Here is a 19,196-nt window from a genome sequence, read left to right on the forward strand (position 1 = left end):
CAATCAAAGGATTTTTTTTTTTTAATCTTTTTTGAAAAGGTTCGTTGGAGGATTTTGAGCCACTTTTTTTTTTTTTTTGCTTTCTTCTTTTTTTTTTTTTATCCCTTTCAAAAATATATATATACAGAGCTCTCTCATCACATATATTTTATTTCTAAGAATAAATGTTTGATTTTTATAGATCTCTCATTTTTTTTCCTTTATTAATTTATTTTGTGAGATTGGAAATTGGAAGTATTTAACTGGAAAACATTGACCTAAAATAGAAGAACTCCAATTCTTACCAACTTTTTCTCCTTGAAAATTCAAACACCAAAATAGTATTAGAATCTATACGAACTCTCTCTCCTCCCACTACACATATTATTATTTATATAACTACACTATACATATATATACACACATATATTCTCTTAATTCAGAAAAAGAAAGATAAAGGAAGGTCGCCGCTGTTAAGGCGGCAAAAAGCTCTTCAAAGCTATTTTCCATGGCGGTTCATTCTTTTATTCTCCATTCCCTCTCTCCAGGTATGTCTCTATTTCTCAATTATATTTTTAATATATATTTGTAAATATCATTGTATTTGTTTGATTTTGCGAACTTTACCTTTTCATCTTCTTCTTCCCAAATAGTTTGATGAAAATCGTGAAACCCTATTTCGATGGTGCAATATTTGTTATTTGTTAAAGAATGTAATTGATATTGATTTGAGGTACTCGTTTTCTGAATCGTTGTTAATTCTGTTTATGGATTGTTTAGTTTATAGCTTTGCTTAAGGGAGGGCGTCTTTTGCAATGGAGGATCAGGGGCAGCTTAAGCGTGCGATGATAGACGCCACGGCTGGGGCAATTGCCGGAGGCATATCAAGGACTGTTACCTCTCCGCTTGATGTTATTAAAATCAGATTCCAGGTTTATTTTGATTATGATCGGAACTCTTATTTAGGCAAAGTGTCAAACTTTCTTGTTATGGAATTTCGTATTGGTTTAGTGCTTCTGTTATTTTGCGTGTGATAATGTTGTGCATTTTGTTTCATTAGGTTCGTTAATTCAAATGCACAAATGGGATTTTGCCAATTTAGGTTAAATTAAAATCTTACGTGGGCTTTAGGCAAGTTTGTTTCGAAGATAGATAATTTGAGAGACTAGGGAGTGGAAGTTTTGATTGATGTGTTTCCATATACATGAAATTTTGTAGTTTACTGAAGTGGACCTTTGTTCCTTTATGCTTATAGGTTCAACTGGAACCCACAACCTCCTGGGCTTTAGTCCGCAGAAACTTGTCTGGACCGTCAAAATATACAGGAATGTTACAAGCAACGAAGGACATTTTCAGAGAAGAAGGATTACCGGTACATACATAACTAACAGTATGACATTGACTGCTGTTTTGTTCTTGCTTTCCTTTCTGACTTTGATAATGTTTGTATTTTTTATTTATCTTATGGTTGCTCTCTTAAACTTTTTTCTTGATGTTTTTAAGTACAGCATTGGCCTTTTTTCTATTTATTCAAAGTAATTAGTGGTCTTTCTTTACAGGGTTTCTGGCGTGGAAATGTTCCAGCCTTGCTTATGGTTATGCCATATACTGCCATACAATTTACTGTATTGCACAAATTGAAAACATTTGCTTCTGGTTCTTCTAAAACAGGTATTTTGAGTACTGACTAGCTTCTAAGAATCAGAATCCTATGGAGTTATTATGCTATAATATTAAGGATTGTTTATTGTTATAGTTGTTACAGTGATCTTTTTTGGTGCGTTGATTTTTTTTTTTTTTGTCTAGTGTGTAGTTCTATTTAGTTATAACCTCTCAATTAGAATATAATTTACTTAGTCCCAAGTGTATTTTTGGATAGAGATTCTACTGTATTAATAATTCCACTACAATGAATGTTCAAAGTGTCAGTACATTCATATACATGTAGCAGTTTATTTAGAGGAAGGTTGTGAAATAAATATTGTTTGATGTTCAGGTTCTGTTTTCCTCCATATCAGTTCAGTTCCAGATGCATTCCAATATTTTTACTTACTTTCATGTTTCTCATTGTTGATTTCTTTTTCTGCAGAGGATCACATTAATCTGAGTCCATACCTTTCTTATGTCAGTGGAGCATTAGCGGGGTGTGCAGCTACTGTTGGGTCATATCCATTCGATCTTTTACGGACAATATTAGCTTCTCAAGGAGAACCTAAGGTATGAATCTGAAGACTTGCTTTCACTTTTCCTACCTGTAAATCTAGAAGTTTTTAACAAATATGGACCAAATTCAGGTGTATCCCACCATGAGATCTGCATTTCTGGATATAGTTAATGCCCGTGGCATCCGAGGTTTGTATGCTGGATTATCACCAACATTGGTTGAGATTGTTCCTTATGCCGGTTTGCAATTTGGTACCTATGACACATTTAAGCGGTGGACAGTGGTGAGTTTTAGTCTTGTATTGTGGCGATGTTACTGTTTTCTGTGAATTTCATTTTTTACTTCATACCATCTTTTAAAAGCTGAAATTTTTCAGAATTAGAAACCTGAGTATCATGATTCTTCATTTTGCAGAAACTTGTTTGATAAGTATCTAGTTTTGGTATGAACAGAGATAAGATATGGATAGAGTAATCATATTAAACTAGATGAATTTGAATTCATGATGGATTATGATAATATAGTTGACTTAGCTTGGATGGTATAAATAGATTACCTGAGAAATGAATTTCCTGTCATGGATATGTTTCTGCCTATTTAAGGTAACTAAGGTAACTTTAGAGCTGATGCTTTACTGCTTTTCAATGTAGGCCTGGAACCGGCAACAATTATCCAAGATAAACTCAATTGGTACGGATGATAGTATTACAAGCTTTCAGCTCTTTCTCTGTGGATTAGCAGCTGGGACATGTGCAAAACTTGTTTGTCATCCACTTGATGTCGTTAAGAAAAGATTCCAGGTAGATACTTTGCACTTTGTATTGATTTATAAATATTCTTGTTTCGGGTTGCCAGGCCTATATGATTCGCGTTAAACCTCTTGTATTTTATTGCTATAAGGTTTTTCACATGTAAAAGAAGCCAACTAGGTCAGGTTTTTTTCCTCCAAAAGCTTTGGATGAAATTTACTTTCTAATGATCTTGGCACACTTACTAATTGATGCCTTAAAAAACCTCGACATTAGATCCCAGGTTCTAACCTGGTCCCACTTCTTTCCAAACCCCCCCACCACTAGACCCCATTTATACATATATGTCTTAAGTAGCCTTAGACCATCTCCAATCTTAAAAATCTGCTAAATTAACAGAAAAAAAAAAGAGTATTAAATGATAAAGATTTCTATTATTTACTCTTCAAGGACATTAAACACAAAGATGGAGGCTAAGATTGTAATGGAACTTAGAAACTAAATATTTGTTAACTTATGATGATCCAGTTCTTCGTTTTATATTGTTTTGAATTTGATTTTATTTGCAGATTGAGGGATTACAAAGGCACCCGCGATATGGGGCTCGGGTAGAGCATCTTGCTTACAGAAATATGTTGGACGCCTTGCAAAGAATCATGAAGGCAGAAGGTTGGGCTGGTCTGTACAAGGGGATAATCCCATCAACTGTAAAAGCTGCACCAGCTGGTGCAGTAACATTTGTGGCTTATGAATTTGCATCAGATTGGTTGGAGTCAATCTGGACGTAAATCTAACTTTTGTCTTTCTCATTCTCACCCATTTTTCATTACTCGATTCTTTTGTCCTTGGAGACCTTAAAAAGCTCTCATAATCAATCGAAGGTCTAAACAATTATTTTTTGTTTGATTTAGTAAAATTACTATAGGCCATTATATTTGTACTTGTAGGTATGGCAAAAGTAAAGAAAGAGAATACGTAGAGTTCGTATTAAATTTTTGTAGCTGAATTTAAAATTGTGAATGGATTTTAATAATCTAAAGCTCTTGAGCTGGTTAACACAGCTATATTTCATTCCAGTACCAGTACTATTATCCACATTCTTTTACTGTTGAAATTTGCTATGCTTCTGAGTAATATTGTACTAAATTCAGTATTGTAATATGAGGTCATTTCACAAAAAAGTTAGTCAATGATCAACAATGCTAGATTCTAAATTAAGATCTTGGTCAACAGAAGTTTGATTGATAACTTGAATAACTGATATAACTCAGAACAAAAGAATTTCTACATGTTTAACAAAATAGAAGACAGATATCCGTTGTATAGTATTTCTCTATAATCAATTTGAATAAGATATCAAAGAAATTTTAGTAAGAAAAGAAAAAATCCAGCGCCTTACAAGCCATCTTTATTTATCAAATGTGTTAGTTTTGGCAGAAGAGTGAGACAAAGCCAGCAAGTAATCAAAATTTGTTCCCGTCTTTCTTTTTCTCCTCTTCTGGAGGCAGTGATATGAACTGCAAGATCTTATGAACTTCCGCAACATCAACACGAAATTTTTCGGCAATTTGTTGTGCGTTCATTGGACCGTTTTGATCAGCAGCCTTACCTTCATGCAGAAGAACAATGTGGCGAAGCTGAGCAACATTTAGGGTTCCAGAAGGAGTCTGAGCATCTTCAATAGAGCTGTAATCTGGTTTTGTGTTTCGTAGTTTTGGCAGCGGTCTCTTATACTGTTCTACCACAAATGCCTGAAATGTACAGCCTGTTACTTAGCAACGCAAACAACGCCTCTGGCACTAGAACCAAAATTATTCTATTACTTAAAAGTTCTAAATTTAATCATGAAAACAAAGACTAAAACAGCCAGAGAGGTTTTAGCAACGTGCAAAGTACAAATATAAATTATATAATGAACTATTATCCAATAGAGATGACTATAACAAGCTAAGATCTCCAAAAACACAGAACCACCTAACAATTGAATTCTAAAGTATAACAATGAACAAGTCAAATTCAATTTTGAGGAGAAGAGGTCATAATTAAGAGGAACTACATGAGTACAAGTGTGTAAGAAACAACTTGGAAGCAAACCAAGAGTGTTTTTTAGTTGATTAATGAAAGTATGTATGAGAACTAAGAAAACAATTGCATAACCCGCCAAGCTACCAAAAAGACTAAATATGATCATTTAAGATGTTTTTTTAACAATTAAGGAAAAATTAGTTTGAACTTACCTCACCCATTTCCAGTTTTCCCCCAGGCTTAGTTTTGATTCTACCCACCATCTGACCAAGCATGGCATCGAATTTCGGGTCTCGTTCTTCAAGTACATTATCAACATTTCTTCCCAAATTTACATCTTCTAAAACAAGGAAAAACACCACCACCATTGAACATAAACAACTTAGTATTCAGAACATCAAAGATCTCACCAAACTAAAATTTTCAACCAAAGCAAAATAAAAGTGAGGATCTTTCATCTCCTAAGTGTTTTACGTTGATTATCAAGCAGTAGCTAGCAAGCTCTAGCTCTAGCTCTTCCTGGGTATCGATGTAATCATGAAACGACAATACAAATATCATATTGCTTGTGTCGTTTGATACCATTCATGTGTTTTATTTCTAATGCTTGAAAATTTTTGTCTTGCTTAAGAACCATACCACATTTGTCTTTCTTTTTTTCCATCTAATAATGATTACCCATTTCTTAAAATTCAAAATTCAATAAAGTTTTACTTCCAGAGAGAGAAAGATATAAAGACAGAAAATTTTCACCAGAATCGGGGGCAGCCCCAAGCTGGGCGGTTTTGGGGATCTCTTCGTTGATGGTGGTTGTAACAGTGGGAGGCTTTCTATCAACAACGTTCTTGGGAGTGGACCAAGACGACGTCGCATCAGTGGTCGAAGTTGTACGGAATCTTCCAGATGCTCGACGAAATGCCTGACCCATCTTCCTACTGGCCCTGTTGAGATTGTCTACGAAAGTAACGAATCCCCCAATTTCATTTATGACAGTAATTATAGATTGGTATGTATCAGCAAAACCCTCAGAATTAGGGTTTAGAAGAAGAAGAAAACGAGCGTGAAGTAGAAGTAATACACGCGCCTGTTCAGGCTTAGAAGTTTAGAAGAACGAAGGGAAGGAATCACTCGACATGGTTTGGAAATGAGAAATTGAGTGCCACGTCTTCCTGAAAGAAAAAAAAACATAGGCCACGTGGCTGGTGACATAGTGGGCCACGTTACTCTCCAACGTGTCACTCTCCATGTATTTTTTATTATATTTTTTAGTTTTTTCTTCTTGTTATATATTATAAGGTGATTTTAAGATGCACCATTTTAAATCAGATGTACTAATGCACTTTTTTAAAAAGAATGTATTGATGCACTATCTACTTCGGTATTCAAAATAATTTTTTAGTCTAATTTTTTTTTATATTCATCTAGTTGTAACTATTTAAGATATCTTATAAAATTTTGAAAAATTTGAAATAATTTACAATATAAAAATAATATTCAAACAGTCTATTTTACACGCTTATAAAATAAAATAGTCACGCGTGCAACATACTGTTTAAACACAATTTTCGGCGTGTTAAACTTTTACGAATTTTTTAAAATTTTATAAAATATCTTAAATAATTATAATTTACATGAGAAATTTTTTTAACTAAAAAATTATTTCAATTACTAAAACAAATAAAAATGTATCAGTACATCTTTTTTAAAATTGTAGATTATAGAATTTTTCTATATTATATGAGCAACAACTATAAGAGTAAAGACTGAAATTAATTGTTATAATCAATATTAATGGCAGAAGGTCCACCATTTTCATTTTTTTTTTTAGATATTCCGTTTTTTTTTATTATCATAAAGTCTATTATACAATGATGTCAATTATAGAAACGAATCAACAAAAATAGCCACCTAATTTACAATAATATGAAAAACTCTAATAACACTGTTAAAAAGATTAATAATTAGGTAAAACTTCAAAAAAAAAAAAAGTAAAAAATACTAAATTTTTAACTCAAAATTAGGTAATGACAATCAGATTATTTCATAAATACAAATGAATAATAATAACAAAAATATAGTTTCACAAAATTTTAAATATTTTTACAATTTTTTTTTTAATTTTATTTACAGAAAATACAATTTTTTTTATGTTATACTCTTGTTAATTTGTTGTTAATTTTTTATTATCTATATATTATTTTTTGTTGTTATTTTAATGTTATTTAAATATTATTTTCATGTTATTTTTATATTATTTTCGTGTTGTTTTAATGCAAAATCGTAAAATTATATAAAAAAAGAATTTAACTTAAAAGATATAATTTATTTTTGGGAATTACCCCATATACTGTTTATTTAACTTTTTTTTTTTTTAAATTTACGGTTTGGATTTCTAAAGTGATTACAGCGCTAGTTGCAATAGAGATTTCTATATAATTTTTTGTTGCGATTTAAGTTGCAGCGCTAGTTGCAATAGGAATTTCTATATAAAATTTCATAAAAATATAAAAAAAAAAATATACATATATATATTTTAAAGTGTAAAAAAAAAAAACCATTATTTTTTTCAAAAAAATAAGGGTACCGTCGTTATCTCTTATTTAATCCTATCAATCTTAAGATAAATCCATAAAATATGAGCCAATAACAATTCAAGGATTACCAAATTACCATGTTATCCACGTGTGAGACTACAAATTGAGTGCACACAAACAAACAATCCAACAGAAAAGAAGACTACAAATTTCCTCACCATAAATAATTAAGCCTACTATAAAACTAATAGTAAAGTGGTGTTGAAACTTAAATTTAATTATGACACACATCTATATTTTCGAGTGAAAAAAAGACACGTGTTTTAATATGTTTTTTCTTTTGCTAAAAAGATTTTAGTTTTACGTTAGTATTAATATTTTTACTCTAAAATTTATATTTCCATAAAACATATTCATCAACATCACCAATCAAATAAATTTAAATAAACATACGATTTTGGAAGAATTATATTATGAAGAGTTGTATTATATTGTATAATATTATTTAATATTATATTTATATTGATTTATATAAAAAATTATATTATTTTTACTATAAACTCAATTCCGACCTTAGCTCCAACTTTGGTCCCAAACCCGACCTCAACTTGCAACCCTAGATTTTGGTCCTAACTCTGACTCCAATCTTAGAAGGATTCCACTTCCAAACTTCAAACCCAAGACCTCATACTATTTCAAAATATTATAAGACAAACTAATGTAAATTATTTTTCATATATTAAATAATAATATTTTGTATTAAAATTTATCATCATAATAATAATTACAATATAAAATTTTATCTAGATATAATATTTTTTTTTTCTTATTTAATACACCTACTAAATGAGCAATGAAATTGTGATATTAATAAATAGTTTCATTAGAAAGAAAATGAAAAGGGGTTTTGTCGGAAACCATGAGTTTAAGCCCACTGATAATGTTGACAAACAAACAAACAAACAATAATAAACAACTATATGTTAAATGAAGTTTTTTACTTTTTGACTTACTCTTTTGTATGGTAATGGTAATAGATTATCTTCTCATCACTCAAAACTTCATATGTTATTAATTCAGTAGGAGATTATATTCTTTTTTTGGTCATAAGACAGAAAATTAGAGACAATCACTCTTTTACCCGTATAGTTAGTAGTAGTAGCATAGTCATTTGTTTTGTTAGATAAAAATGAGCTGACGTGTCACCTAAAGATTTCTCTCCTAGGACACTCTTGTTTCCAGTCTCAACCTCTCATTCCTACTTTTTTGGTGCCATTATTGATCAAGAAAGGAGAAGAATATTCATTATGAAAAACTCTATAGAACTTTTATTATTCAAAGTAGGAAGGAACAAGAAAGAGGGAAGAAAAAAAAACGAAGGGGGCAGAGGGGGGCAATTTATGTTTGCCTTTTATGCTATATATATTAGTATCTAGAAGAACAAGAAAAAAAGACTATACTCCTAATATGAATATGTAACTAAAATTGACTCAGCATATTAAAGCAGAAACTTTGAAATAGACGAACTATGTTTTGGTTTACAACTGTGGTTTTTGTATTGACATCTAGTTGTAAGGAACTACTACTACTACTACCTGTGCAAAAGGTGAACACTCTACCATGAAAGTAATGGTTTTCAAGGGCCATTTAACTTGAACTACCATAGCTAGCAAAGGTGGTTTACATATTCCACTTGTTTGTGAGCCACGCAAAGTGAGTTCCTATTAACCAGTTTTAAAACATATGTCATTTCCAAGATAGTTGAAAACCTCAGAAGCAGCAGCATTACTGTTTTTCATAGCATTTCCAGGATTGTTGAAAACTTCAGCAGCAGCAGCAGCAACAGTATTACTGTTTTTTATAGCATTTCCATTTTGGTTCACAGTGAAATCCACAGTGAAGGAATTCAGACTCTCTGACTCTGAAGGTGTCACACTACAGGTGCGAGCTCTTTTTGGGGTTCTCAGCAACCTCAAGTTCTCCCCACCAAATGCATTATTCTTTGTTTTTCTCTTCTGTTTTGTGTCTAAATATCCACAAGCAAAAGCTTCCAGGACTTTAGTGGTCAACGGACGATTTCTTGTACTGTGTCTTCGGGAGCTCACCTTTGTTTCCTGCTCAGAATTAGTTCCACATTCAGGGGATTTCACTGCCTGAGGTTTATCAACTTCGTTGTTAGTCTTATAATCCGTCATGAAAATATCGGTTTCAGCATCTTGAGAGAAAGGTATGTTTAAGTCAAAGAGTGCGCGAAATGGAGGTTTCTCAAGAGGATGTTCAGCTGCTAAAAGATTACTATTAGGGATGCCTGGTAACTTGGTATGAGTGACAATGCTTTCACTAAAATCACAACTGTTTATACAGCTCTTGGCTTCTTGTTGGAATGTCAAATCAACCCTGCTGTTGGCTGTGCTGAGGCTTGTTGCCTCCTTTCGTCTTGGGGGTGATCTTCGGCGCCTTTTTGCAACTGGGACAAAAGGGTGTATATCTGCAGAAACCATTTCCTTAACAAATTTGGATTTTGTAGCCTTGTCTTGTTGTATGTGTCTGAGTGTATCAGCCTCCTCATCTTCAAAATTATTTGCAGGCAAAGTAGTAAAACTGGCGCCATTAACCAAATAACTCTGTTTGTAACCATAATAAGGTAATGTTTTACATGAATTGGTGATTGTGGCTCTGAGATCATTAGTCTCATCCTTGTTCAAACCAAAGGTATCAGAAGAACTATATTTATCATCAAATTCATCATCATGAATCTCTCCATCATCTTCTTCTTCAGAGTCACTTAGAGAAGAGGTACGAGAGTTCATACTTTCACCTGGCAAGCATCTAACTTCCCTCACTGAACATGATTTTCCATTTGACAAACTTGTATCCACAACAGTAAACTTAGTGACATTGGCACCCTGAATGGGAGTGCGCGGCTTGAGATAACAATGGCTTTCTTTATTTAGAATGTCTTCTTGTTCCACTTTTGTTTCGTCAGTCCATCCATTTTCTTCCTTGCTTCTGTCACACTCAATCTCTATAAGTTCAGGATTTGAGGCAACTTTTCTCAGGACATCACTAACAGAATCAAAATAGTGATCTCCCTTCACTAGTTTCCTTCTCGAGAACTTCTTGATGCCGGGTATTAGAAAGACCAAAGAATTCCTGGAACCAGTGGGGAAGCCATGATTATAAGGCTCCTCAGAGTGCCACCCTCTATCAAGCAAGCGAGGCCAAACTGCTTCCCAAAATAGATCACTTGACCGAGCTTTACTAAGCCGGAAATCACCAGTTAAAAATTTGATGATCTCTGGGGTGGTAAGTGCTGAACATGCCTTGCCCATCGGTATTTCTGGACGCACAGGAGCATGTTGATTGGCTTTAGGAGTATCCATGACGATTCCTGTGAGATCTTGCTTCCCTTTTCCAACTCCCACTGCTTCCACAAGAGCAGGCAACCCAAATGTAGCCTTCAAAGTGAGCACATATTGTTCTAGTGAAATTTTTCCCTCCCCATATGTCTTAGAGATCTGCCAAATTGTTTTAAGTAAATTAGTACAAAATCATATCGAAAAATGTTAATGATCATATCTGCAAAATCCCTCCCCAAAAAAACCATCCTTGGACAGAAATTCAAAGCAAACTCTCAACTTAGATAACCATATGCATACATTGGGATGTGAAGGGTACAGAGTACCTAAAGAAAAGAAAGTTTTATAGCTGCAAGTATTACAGAAATCATACTCATATCAGTTTATATCTTTATTAAAGAAAAATGGTACAGAAATGCAAATGCCCTCCATGTTAACATGGTAGATTGGTCAACTATGTCAAATAGATCCCAGTTAATTCTGGCAGAAAGCTTAGTGATTTAGTTAAGTTCATACTCAAAAGATACATTTTGGCAATCAATTTAAGTAAGATTTAGTTACCTGCTGAACAGTGATCTGACATTCTTCTGATACATGGGGAAGCAAACGAGACAGCAATTCTTGATGCCTTAATCCAGTGAAGATTCTCTGTCCAAATATAGACCTTCTGCTTTTGATTTTTCGACACTCTGACCATCTACGGTATCTTTTAGACCCGTAAAATCTTCCATAGTAGTATGACAACATTTCCCCCATTTGCTTACTCTCAATGAATCTCTTCACCACAACAAGGTTCTTCCCAAATATATACAAACCAAGAAGAAAACCAGCCTCCTCTATCCTACTCCATATGTCACCCAAGCAGCCAGGTACTAGAAACTGGCCTTGTCCTTCATCTTCAGGCTGCAATACTTCAACCTTTGCACAGTTTTTCGAAAAGAAGTCTTCTGATTCACCTAATTTAAGTGAAGTGACATCTAATAGCTCAAGTTTAAGTTTAGATGTAATATCTACACATTCAGATTGTAAAAGCTCATTCTTGTTGTTCACATCAACACCCTTTAAAGCTTCCTGTTCTTCAAGATCTTTGTTCTCATTAGTTTTCTCACTTATCCACACTACTGGTATAGGCATTCCAGTGAGAACATTTTGAGGGCCTCTAAAACTTATTTCTGCCTCAGCAAAGCTATTTGAAAGCCTTAAATACTCATGTACTGTAATTAAAGAGGGAAGCTCAACTTGGTATTCACTTCCAACTCTAGGAAGTATCTCTGGTTCTCCAAAGATATCAAATACATCAGAAACTTCTGTAGAAGTTGAGTTTCCACCAGATACACATACACCCTTTTTGGAATCCATAACATTCATTTCAACATAATCCATCTGCCAAGAAAAAAACACATTTGCTTTTCATAATTTTCTCGAATATAAATTATGAAATTTGAACTTCACAGATGTTAATATTAAAATTATACTGCCCACTAGTAAGTATAATATATGAAATAATACACTAAGCAAAACAGAAAAATAACTGTGCTTTGTTGATCAAAGTTATTAGAAACTTGAAGCTTTTCAGACTCAATGATTAATTATTCTCAAATATAATCAAATCCAAAAGCTAATAATCATAACAATCTTGGTCTTCCTCATTGTGTAGTTTATTTAAGAATGGTGTGTGTCAAAAAGTTTTTGAAACGTGAGCCCATTTTGCTGAGACCAAAAATAAAAATTCTCAATGAACTCAGAAAATAAAATAGTAGAGTTGAAGTCAATCACTACTCAATTTTGTATAGTCCAACTACACCTTTTTCATTTTCTTTTCTTTTCTTTTTTTATAAAAAAATACTATTAAGATTTACATAAATTTGATTTTTTTTTCTTTAAAAAATAAACTTGATTGATATAATACATAATATGTTTAATGTGTATATAAGAGTAGCCAAAATTAGGGAAGAAAAATATTATCCAAAAACTCAAATATCTATACATTTTTTGCATTGAAACTGATTTTCCTTCCCCTGGATATTATGCAATTTTCCTTTGTTCATACACTAAAATCACAAAAATAGCGAGTTTATTATATAAAGCTAGTGTGAAAGAGCACAAATATTTATTTATTTATTTAAAAATAATAATAGAGAAAAAAAAAAAATCAATACCCAGAACAGAGAACTCGATCCCAGATTTAGTTTCGAAACCCAAACTAGAATAGAATGAAAGATTATTATTAGCTCGAAAAACCAAAACCTTTAAAACAAAAATATGAAAACCCTCTTAAGTACATTTAATTTGTATCTCATTAATCAAACAAAGTATGAATTTTTACCATAAACCAATACATTGTATTATAGCTTTGAAACACTAAAACAAAATAAAATACCACCAAAAGAAAACAAAAACCACCGTTTACAGTGATAATTCCAATATGATCCTTAAAAATTAACTTATTTAGTGTTCATGGAACCGTTAAAGCACACAAGCAAGAAAAGTACAAAGAATCGTACAATAATCAGAGAAAACAGCAACCCCAGAAAAGAAAAAGAAGAAGATATTTATAAGAATAATAATAATAATAATACTGTACCTCTTCAGATGAAAAACAAACAAGAAAACTAGCCAAAACCCACGTGAAAGATGGAACCTGAGAAAATGGGTCTTCAGAGTTTGACACTGATTAACAAGTTTTTATAGATTAAAACCAAGACAAAACGTGAAGAAATATATAATACACGCACCAAAAAAAAAAAAATTTACAGAGAGAAAACAGTTATATAAATATATTAATATATATAATAAGGTTTTAATATTAAAAAGAGAAAAAACAAAAATAAGAACAAAATACATAAAAACGTTAATGATTCATATTACAGCCGTACCTGGGTTTTTACGGAGCCTGAGTTTTCATGGCTACGAAGGCTGAATTGGAGGACTGAGAGAGCAGAAAAAGAATAGATAAATTAAAATAAATGAAAGTGAAAGAGCAAAGTCGTTCTGTTGTTGTTCTTTGTTTTTGTTTAGAGAGAGAAAATAAATAAAAAATAAATAATAATAATGTACGTCTTAGAGACTACAATGGGCTCTGCTCCTAATTTTTTTTCTTTTAATATATATAAACAGGATAGTCGAAACCCCACGCGCTGTTGCGGAGCGTGATTCAACGCGCCGCCGCTGCATTCGTCTAGGGTTTTGATTATGATGGTTTTACGTAGCTGCCTTGGCTTTTGAACATGTTAAAATATCAAATATGAAAAACCTTTTGCTTTTCGCCACGTATGAAAACCAAAGGTAGAAATTTTTTCTTTGTCGTTTGCTTTGTATTAGGTCAATACGACAAGTTTTTAGTTGGTTTTTTATTTTTTTTTTCTTTTGGGTCGATGATAATGAATGATATGATTGTAAAAGAGGTTAGGTGAATATATATTTTGAGGGTTTTTTTTTTGGGGGGGAGTGATGTTGTTGAACGTGTAGTCACGCGCGGATGGATGATTGGTATGGTTTTGGGATGGGATTTTGATTTGTTTTTTAAGTGACCAAACTAACCCTTTTGGATTTGGTTCTTTGTTTTTTTTCTATATTTTTTGTTTTTATTACTTAAAATATGTCGATTGAAGAAAGAATTTTTTCTATTTTTTTTTACATAAACATTTTGTAATTAAGAAAACTAAGGTTGACACCCAAATGAAGATATGGTTCTAAAAGAACTAAGGCTCAATTCAAACTCTTGAGTCTTCTTGACTATGGAATTTTGTAAGGTTAATAACTTAGTCATAATAATAATAATAGGAATTTTGTTGATATTTTAGTTTCTTGGGGGATATGGATTTCAATAGTAATTACTCTTTTAGATTTTGTTCTTCTTATATGTATTTATTATACCATTTTGGTCTAATATTTGGGGAATGGAATCAAAGCTTTATTTTTTTTTTTAATTTTGAAATGAACATATTTTACTTTAATTTTTTTCATTGACAACCTTTTAACTTGTCATTAGATATTTGGATGACGGTTTCAAATTTCACTGTCAATGCAATTTGGCAAATCATAACATTATACCTTTTTTATATATATACAAAAATCATAACACATACATATTCTTTTCGATTGAAGAGAAAAGAGTGAATTATATTTTTATTTTAAAAAAGAAAAAATGGGTGAAAGAAAACAAAACAACCCAAATGGATAAGTATATATATATATATACTAGTTAGAAGTTACGTGCCGAGACACGTAAATATTAATTTTATTTAAAATTTAGTTCTTTATTTTTATTTAGATTTTTATAACTAAATGTATGATTATGCTTAAATGGCCAAACAGCCGTAAGTCTTAATTGTTTCAATCGTTACATCATGCTGCAAGAAGTGAACAATTCGATTAAAAATTCTACCAATCTTCATATATGTAACTGGAAAGACAACAATATTTGGTGTACAAAATTGAACTCATATGCAGTAAAATACAAAAGAAATAGGAAAATAGCTCGTTTGCTGTTAAATATGTTACACATGGAGGACGACACACTTGTCATCATTTTCTGTTTTGATACCTTGGAAGAATCTCCCAGTAAGAAGGTTGACAAGAAATCAACCTAAATCTAAACAATGTTGCTCCTATCCAGATCTTTATTGTCTATACTTTGAGAGGTTACTTTGTATCACTAAAACAAAAAATTGACGAAACAGATTGTAAAACATGCCTGATTGTTTGATATAAGCTGAATTGTTCTATTGACTGGTGTAATGATATGAAATGTTATGAACATTATGGTATATGCAAAAATTTGATTCCTCGTCCTCATAGTCACTTACATCACTACAATACACCAAGAGAACAATTGTGGTGAGAGCCAAATCATAATCTGACAAAAGATCAATAGAATATTTTGAAACTTAGCCAAATCATTTTAACATTTTTCACTAATGATTAAATTCTAGAAAAATTTACACATTTATACACTCATCGCCAATATCTTGAGCCCTCAGTTTCCTCATACCTCTAGTTGAGTATTCAATATTCACACCTGATGAAAATTCTAAATAGATGTTGCCTTAGAAAAGAGATAATAAATTGATTAGTGCCACATGAGGACACACCCAAGAGGGAAGTGCTTGATTGTTTGTATGGCTATAATATGATTTCAATTCAATCCTTATCCAATATAAATTAAATTGATACATATGAACGACTATAATCTACCAGAAGGAAATAACAGTTTCAATCACCTTGAATTGTCTTGGTTCGGATACTCGCCTAGTTGTTCCATCTGCCAGCTTTCAAGAGATGCAATGGGTTCATGGGAAGGAGCATATTGCTGGAAAAGAAAAAAAAATTACAAATTTTGTCACAAAATTTCAATTTCTAGACCTTGGTTAACTTTATCAAGCATGTAAATCAGCTTGAAGTTATTTTAAAGAACATTCAAAGGGATGAAAGATAAGACCATGTGACCTTGTCTACATTTCAAGCTATAATAACAACAACAACGAATAAAAGATTTAAATCTCACAATTATTTAGTTCCTTAATTATAAATTTTATATGATTCTTCCATTGAAAGTAAAATGCGACAAATTTTCTTATTAAATTAGTAAGTTTTTAAATTTGGATAGATTGTTATGATGATGTGCAAAGAAGTGGTCTTGATAATTTATTATTTTTACAAGCAACATTTCTAAAATTTAAAGCAAACAAAAATATAGTTTTAAGCTGAAAGCCTAAAAGTACCTCCATCTTTATTATGAATTTTTTGGCTGCTGAAGCAGAGAAAATGATTTTCTGAGCACCTGACTTGATGAACCCCTCTTGAACACCATTGTCAAATAATGCCAGCAAAGAATTGTAATACCTCATCTACATTTAGCAAACAAACCTGCATAGATTGTAATGTCTAGTTAAAAGCTCTCTTTCTCTAAGTCATTAGCTGATTGTAGTATTTCAATGATCAACAGGGAAAAGGCTACCAATTTCTTATGAATCCCAAGCCTGACCCATGTTATCATCTCCAACAGCTCTTCCATTATTCCATATCCTATAAGGACAATTATCTCAAATGTGTTTTTAACATAAATAAATTGCTCAAAGTTTATACATTTATCGAAGGTATCTTTCGATGTTTCCAAATTAGTAAAAATATTATTTCTCAACTGAGTGCAATAAATGCGTCAAGTCATTGCAGGCGTTGCAGCTTGTTGCTCGTCCATGTCCAAAACCGTTCTTACTTCTCCCATAGTATCACCAGATATAAATCAATTTAGGCACAAAGTTACTACAAACCAAATGATAGAACCCAAACAATATATTATTTCCAAAAATGAAAAAAAACCCCACACACACATGACCTCTGCAAAAAGGAGTCCATAGAAAACAAAATCAATCATGTTAGAAGAGACAAAAATTACAGAATAAAAATATAACATTCCCAAATGCTCCAAAATATCTTGCAGAAACTGATTTAGGAGTCTGACCTTAAGGAATAAGAGAAGGCTACATAATTATAAATCAATTCAAACAATGCCTAAGAAGTGACAAAAACTTTCTTTGAGTCATTTTATCAAATATATGGTCTTCTTCACAATTATAGATATGAAATTGTCCAATCAATATATATTATTTAAATAACTTAAATATCATTTGATCATCTTATATGACATAGAGACCTAAAAAAATGCCATACGAAAGACTGGCATAAATAAAAAGGAAATCTTGCATAATAGTTTCTAAAAAAAATTAAATCTAAATTAAAAAAATAAAAAACCTTAATTGAATAGATTTCATAACCTCCATTAGAAATTATTCACTCAAACCATAAAGGTGTTCATCTCTAATTGAAGTATATATCTTGAACTCTAATCGTATCAGGTATCGTCCTCCCATTCTCTTTTTCTTTCGATTTGAATTGCGACCCTGCGGCTTATGCCATCAAAAGTTGTTGGAGAAATCAGAATTGCTGGATATCAATTTATTCACCATTTAAACTAAGTTTTTCTCACCTGAAAATGACTGTACGAGTCATCAATAACAGCTCGATCTCAATTTATTCACCATCTAAATTGAGTTTCTCTCACTTGAAAATGACTGCACGAGTCATCGATAACACTGAATGAATTTCCAAGTTTGAGTCGAGAACTTGGTTACACCTTAGTTATCGTCGATAACATTGAACGACTTTGCGGGTTCGTAGGCAGTCGAGAATTTCCAAGTTTGAGTCGAGAACTTGGTTACAGATATGTGGCTAATTTTTTAATTTAAAAAAAAAAATTGTTTAATTTTTTGGGTTTAATTATTGAGTCTATTTCATAACGGGAATCAAACCTATTAACATCGTTAAATTTAACAGAATATTCTTTTATTTTTAAGGTATATTCTGTTAAACCAAGAAATTTAACAGAATATTCTTTTATTTTTAAGGTATATTCTGTTAAACCAAGAAATGCCGTTAGATAGACACCTTTAATATATAAAGATATAGTTGATGATGATTTAGATAGATTGTCATTTTAGGTTTGTTTATTATGCTCTATTTAAAAAGGTAGTGTATCATTGTTTCCTCAATATTTTAAAATTATCAAATAATGAATAATCAACCAACAAATTAATTTAAATTTACATTTATTATTATCACTTAAACATTATAATCTACCAACATTTATAAATTATGAACGAAATTATAGTGCTCATTAAGATAATATCGCATAATTTGCATACTAATAACTAACAGGTTTGTATAAAAAAATTTATAAGCCGTTGATAATTAGAACGAATTAGAGAGAGTCACCTTAATAAAGAATAATATTAGTTGCATTTATTTATAGTAATATAATTAACATGTCCAATACTAGCCTTTTTTTTTCTTCCTATCTAATATTCACACCCTTTTCTCATGCAATTTCATATTTTTACATACCAAATTACTTGTAAAATTATTAAAATTTAAACATTAATTAATTGATTGATATGGCTATAAATTAGTAATTCACAAAAAAAAGAAAAAAAAAAAAAAAAAAAAAAAACATAAGTTAGTAACCATCGTTACACTCTCCAAAAAAACCCTCACCCCTCAACACTATATTAAATTTTATGGCTCGTTTGGTAGGCATGACTGAATTGAATTGAACAAGCTAATTATTATCTAATTTAGTGTTTGGGCATGTTAGAAGTCTAGATAACTAATTCAGCTAATCTCATCTGTCTGGGATTATTTATCCATATGGGATAAATAATTTCATGCAAGTGAAATTTTTTTTATCGTTTTTTTAATTTTGATTTTGTTAATATATTTTAAATTTAATAAAAATTTAAATGAAAGAATTATCACACATTTGTTTATATTTATTTTATAAAAAATTTATTCATTAAAATGAGTAAAAATGAGTAAAAATGTATAATTT

At 31.4% G+C, this 19,196-nt stretch overlaps 3 protein-coding genes and 1 pseudogene across 5 annotated transcripts; 1 reads left to right on the top strand and 3 right to left on the bottom strand.

Annotated features, from left to right (window-relative positions):
• The first annotated feature begins 156 nt into the window (after positions 1–156).
• LOC115722813 (mitochondrial thiamine diphosphate carrier 2) lies at positions 157–3,968 on the top strand. The gene is made up of 8 exons (XM_030652145.2): positions 157–527; positions 760–911; positions 1,235–1,351; positions 1,539–1,650; positions 2,069–2,196; positions 2,274–2,426; positions 2,794–2,943; positions 3,462–3,968. Exons 2-8 carry the CDS (start codon positions 795–797, stop codon positions 3,678–3,680), a joined length of 996 nt encoding a protein of 331 aa, XP_030508005.1. The 5' UTR covers positions 157–527; positions 760–794; the 3' UTR covers positions 3,681–3,968.
• Positions 3,969–4,114: 146 nt separating this feature from the next.
• Positions 4,115–6,068, bottom strand: LOC115722814 (uncharacterized). Its single transcript, XM_030652146.2, has 3 exons — positions 5,671–6,068; positions 5,130–5,257; positions 4,115–4,643 (listed from the first exon to the last, which is right to left on the bottom strand). The coding sequence occupies exons 1-3, from the start codon at positions 5,843–5,845 to the stop codon at positions 4,356–4,358; spliced, it is 591 nt and encodes a 196-aa protein (XP_030508006.2). The 5' UTR covers positions 5,846–6,068; the 3' UTR covers positions 4,115–4,355.
• Positions 6,069–8,758: 2,690 nt separating this feature from the next.
• LOC115722953 (uncharacterized) lies at positions 8,759–14,012 on the bottom strand. Of its 3 annotated transcripts, none has more exons than XM_030652345.2 (4): positions 13,687–14,012; positions 13,395–13,451; positions 11,372–12,193; positions 8,759–10,969 (listed from the first exon to the last, which is right to left on the bottom strand). In XM_030652345.2, exons 3-4 carry the CDS (start codon positions 12,191–12,193, stop codon positions 9,176–9,178), a joined length of 2,616 nt encoding a protein of 871 aa, XP_030508205.2. In that variant the 5' UTR covers positions 13,395–13,451; positions 13,687–14,012; the 3' UTR covers positions 8,759–9,175. The 3 variants fall into 3 exon arrangements, with proteins under 3 accessions (XP_030508205.2, XP_030508203.2, XP_030508206.2); XM_030652343.2 differs by having other exon boundaries at positions 13,395–13,480; positions 13,687–13,907; XM_030652346.2 differs by lacking the exon at positions 13,395–13,451 and having other exon boundaries at positions 13,687–13,888.
• A 2,016-nt stretch (positions 14,013–16,028) lies between these two features.
• LOC115694834 (cytokinin riboside 5'-monophosphate phosphoribohydrolase LOG8-like) lies at positions 16,029–17,051 on the bottom strand (annotated as a pseudogene).
• Between the last annotated feature and the right edge of the window lie 2,145 nt (positions 17,052–19,196).

The sequence above is a fragment of the Cannabis sativa genome, chromosome 9 (genome assembly GCF_029168945.1).
Source record: "Cannabis sativa cultivar Pink pepper isolate KNU-18-1 chromosome 9, ASM2916894v1, whole genome shotgun sequence".
Taxonomy (NCBI): Eukaryota; Viridiplantae; Streptophyta; class Magnoliopsida; order Rosales; family Cannabaceae; genus Cannabis; species Cannabis sativa.

Bases quoted from the DNA above. Each gene is read 5' to 3' on its own strand.
- LOC115722953 (XM_030652345.2), bottom strand. From the start codon at position 12,193: ATGGATTATGTTGAAATGAATGTTATGGATTCCAAAAAGGGTGTATGT. The intron at 10,970-11,371 runs GTAACTAAATCT...ACAATTTGGCAG, and splicing joins GTCAGATCACTGTTCAGCAG to ATCTCTAAGACATATGGGGA.
- LOC115722813 (XM_030652145.2), top strand. From the start codon at position 795: ATGGAGGATCAGGGGCAGCTTAAGCGTGCGATGATAGACGCCACGGCT. The intron at 912-1,234 runs GTTTATTTTGAT...TTATGCTTATAG, and splicing joins TTATTAAAATCAGATTCCAG to GTTCAACTGGAACCCACAAC. The intron at 2,197-2,273 runs GTATGAATCTGA...GACCAAATTCAG, and splicing joins CTTCTCAAGGAGAACCTAAG to GTGTATCCCACCATGAGATC.
- LOC115722814 (XM_030652146.2), bottom strand. From the start codon at position 5,845: ATGGGTCAGGCATTTCGTCGAGCATCTGGAAGATTCCGTACAACTTCG. The intron at 5,258-5,670 runs GTGAAAATTTTC...TCCTTGTTTTAG, and splicing joins TGGGGCTGCCCCCGATTCTG to AAGATGTAAATTTGGGAAGA. The intron at 4,644-5,129 runs GTAAGTTCAAAC...TGTACATTTCAG, and splicing joins GAAAACTGGAAATGGGTGAG to GCATTTGTGGTAGAACAGTA.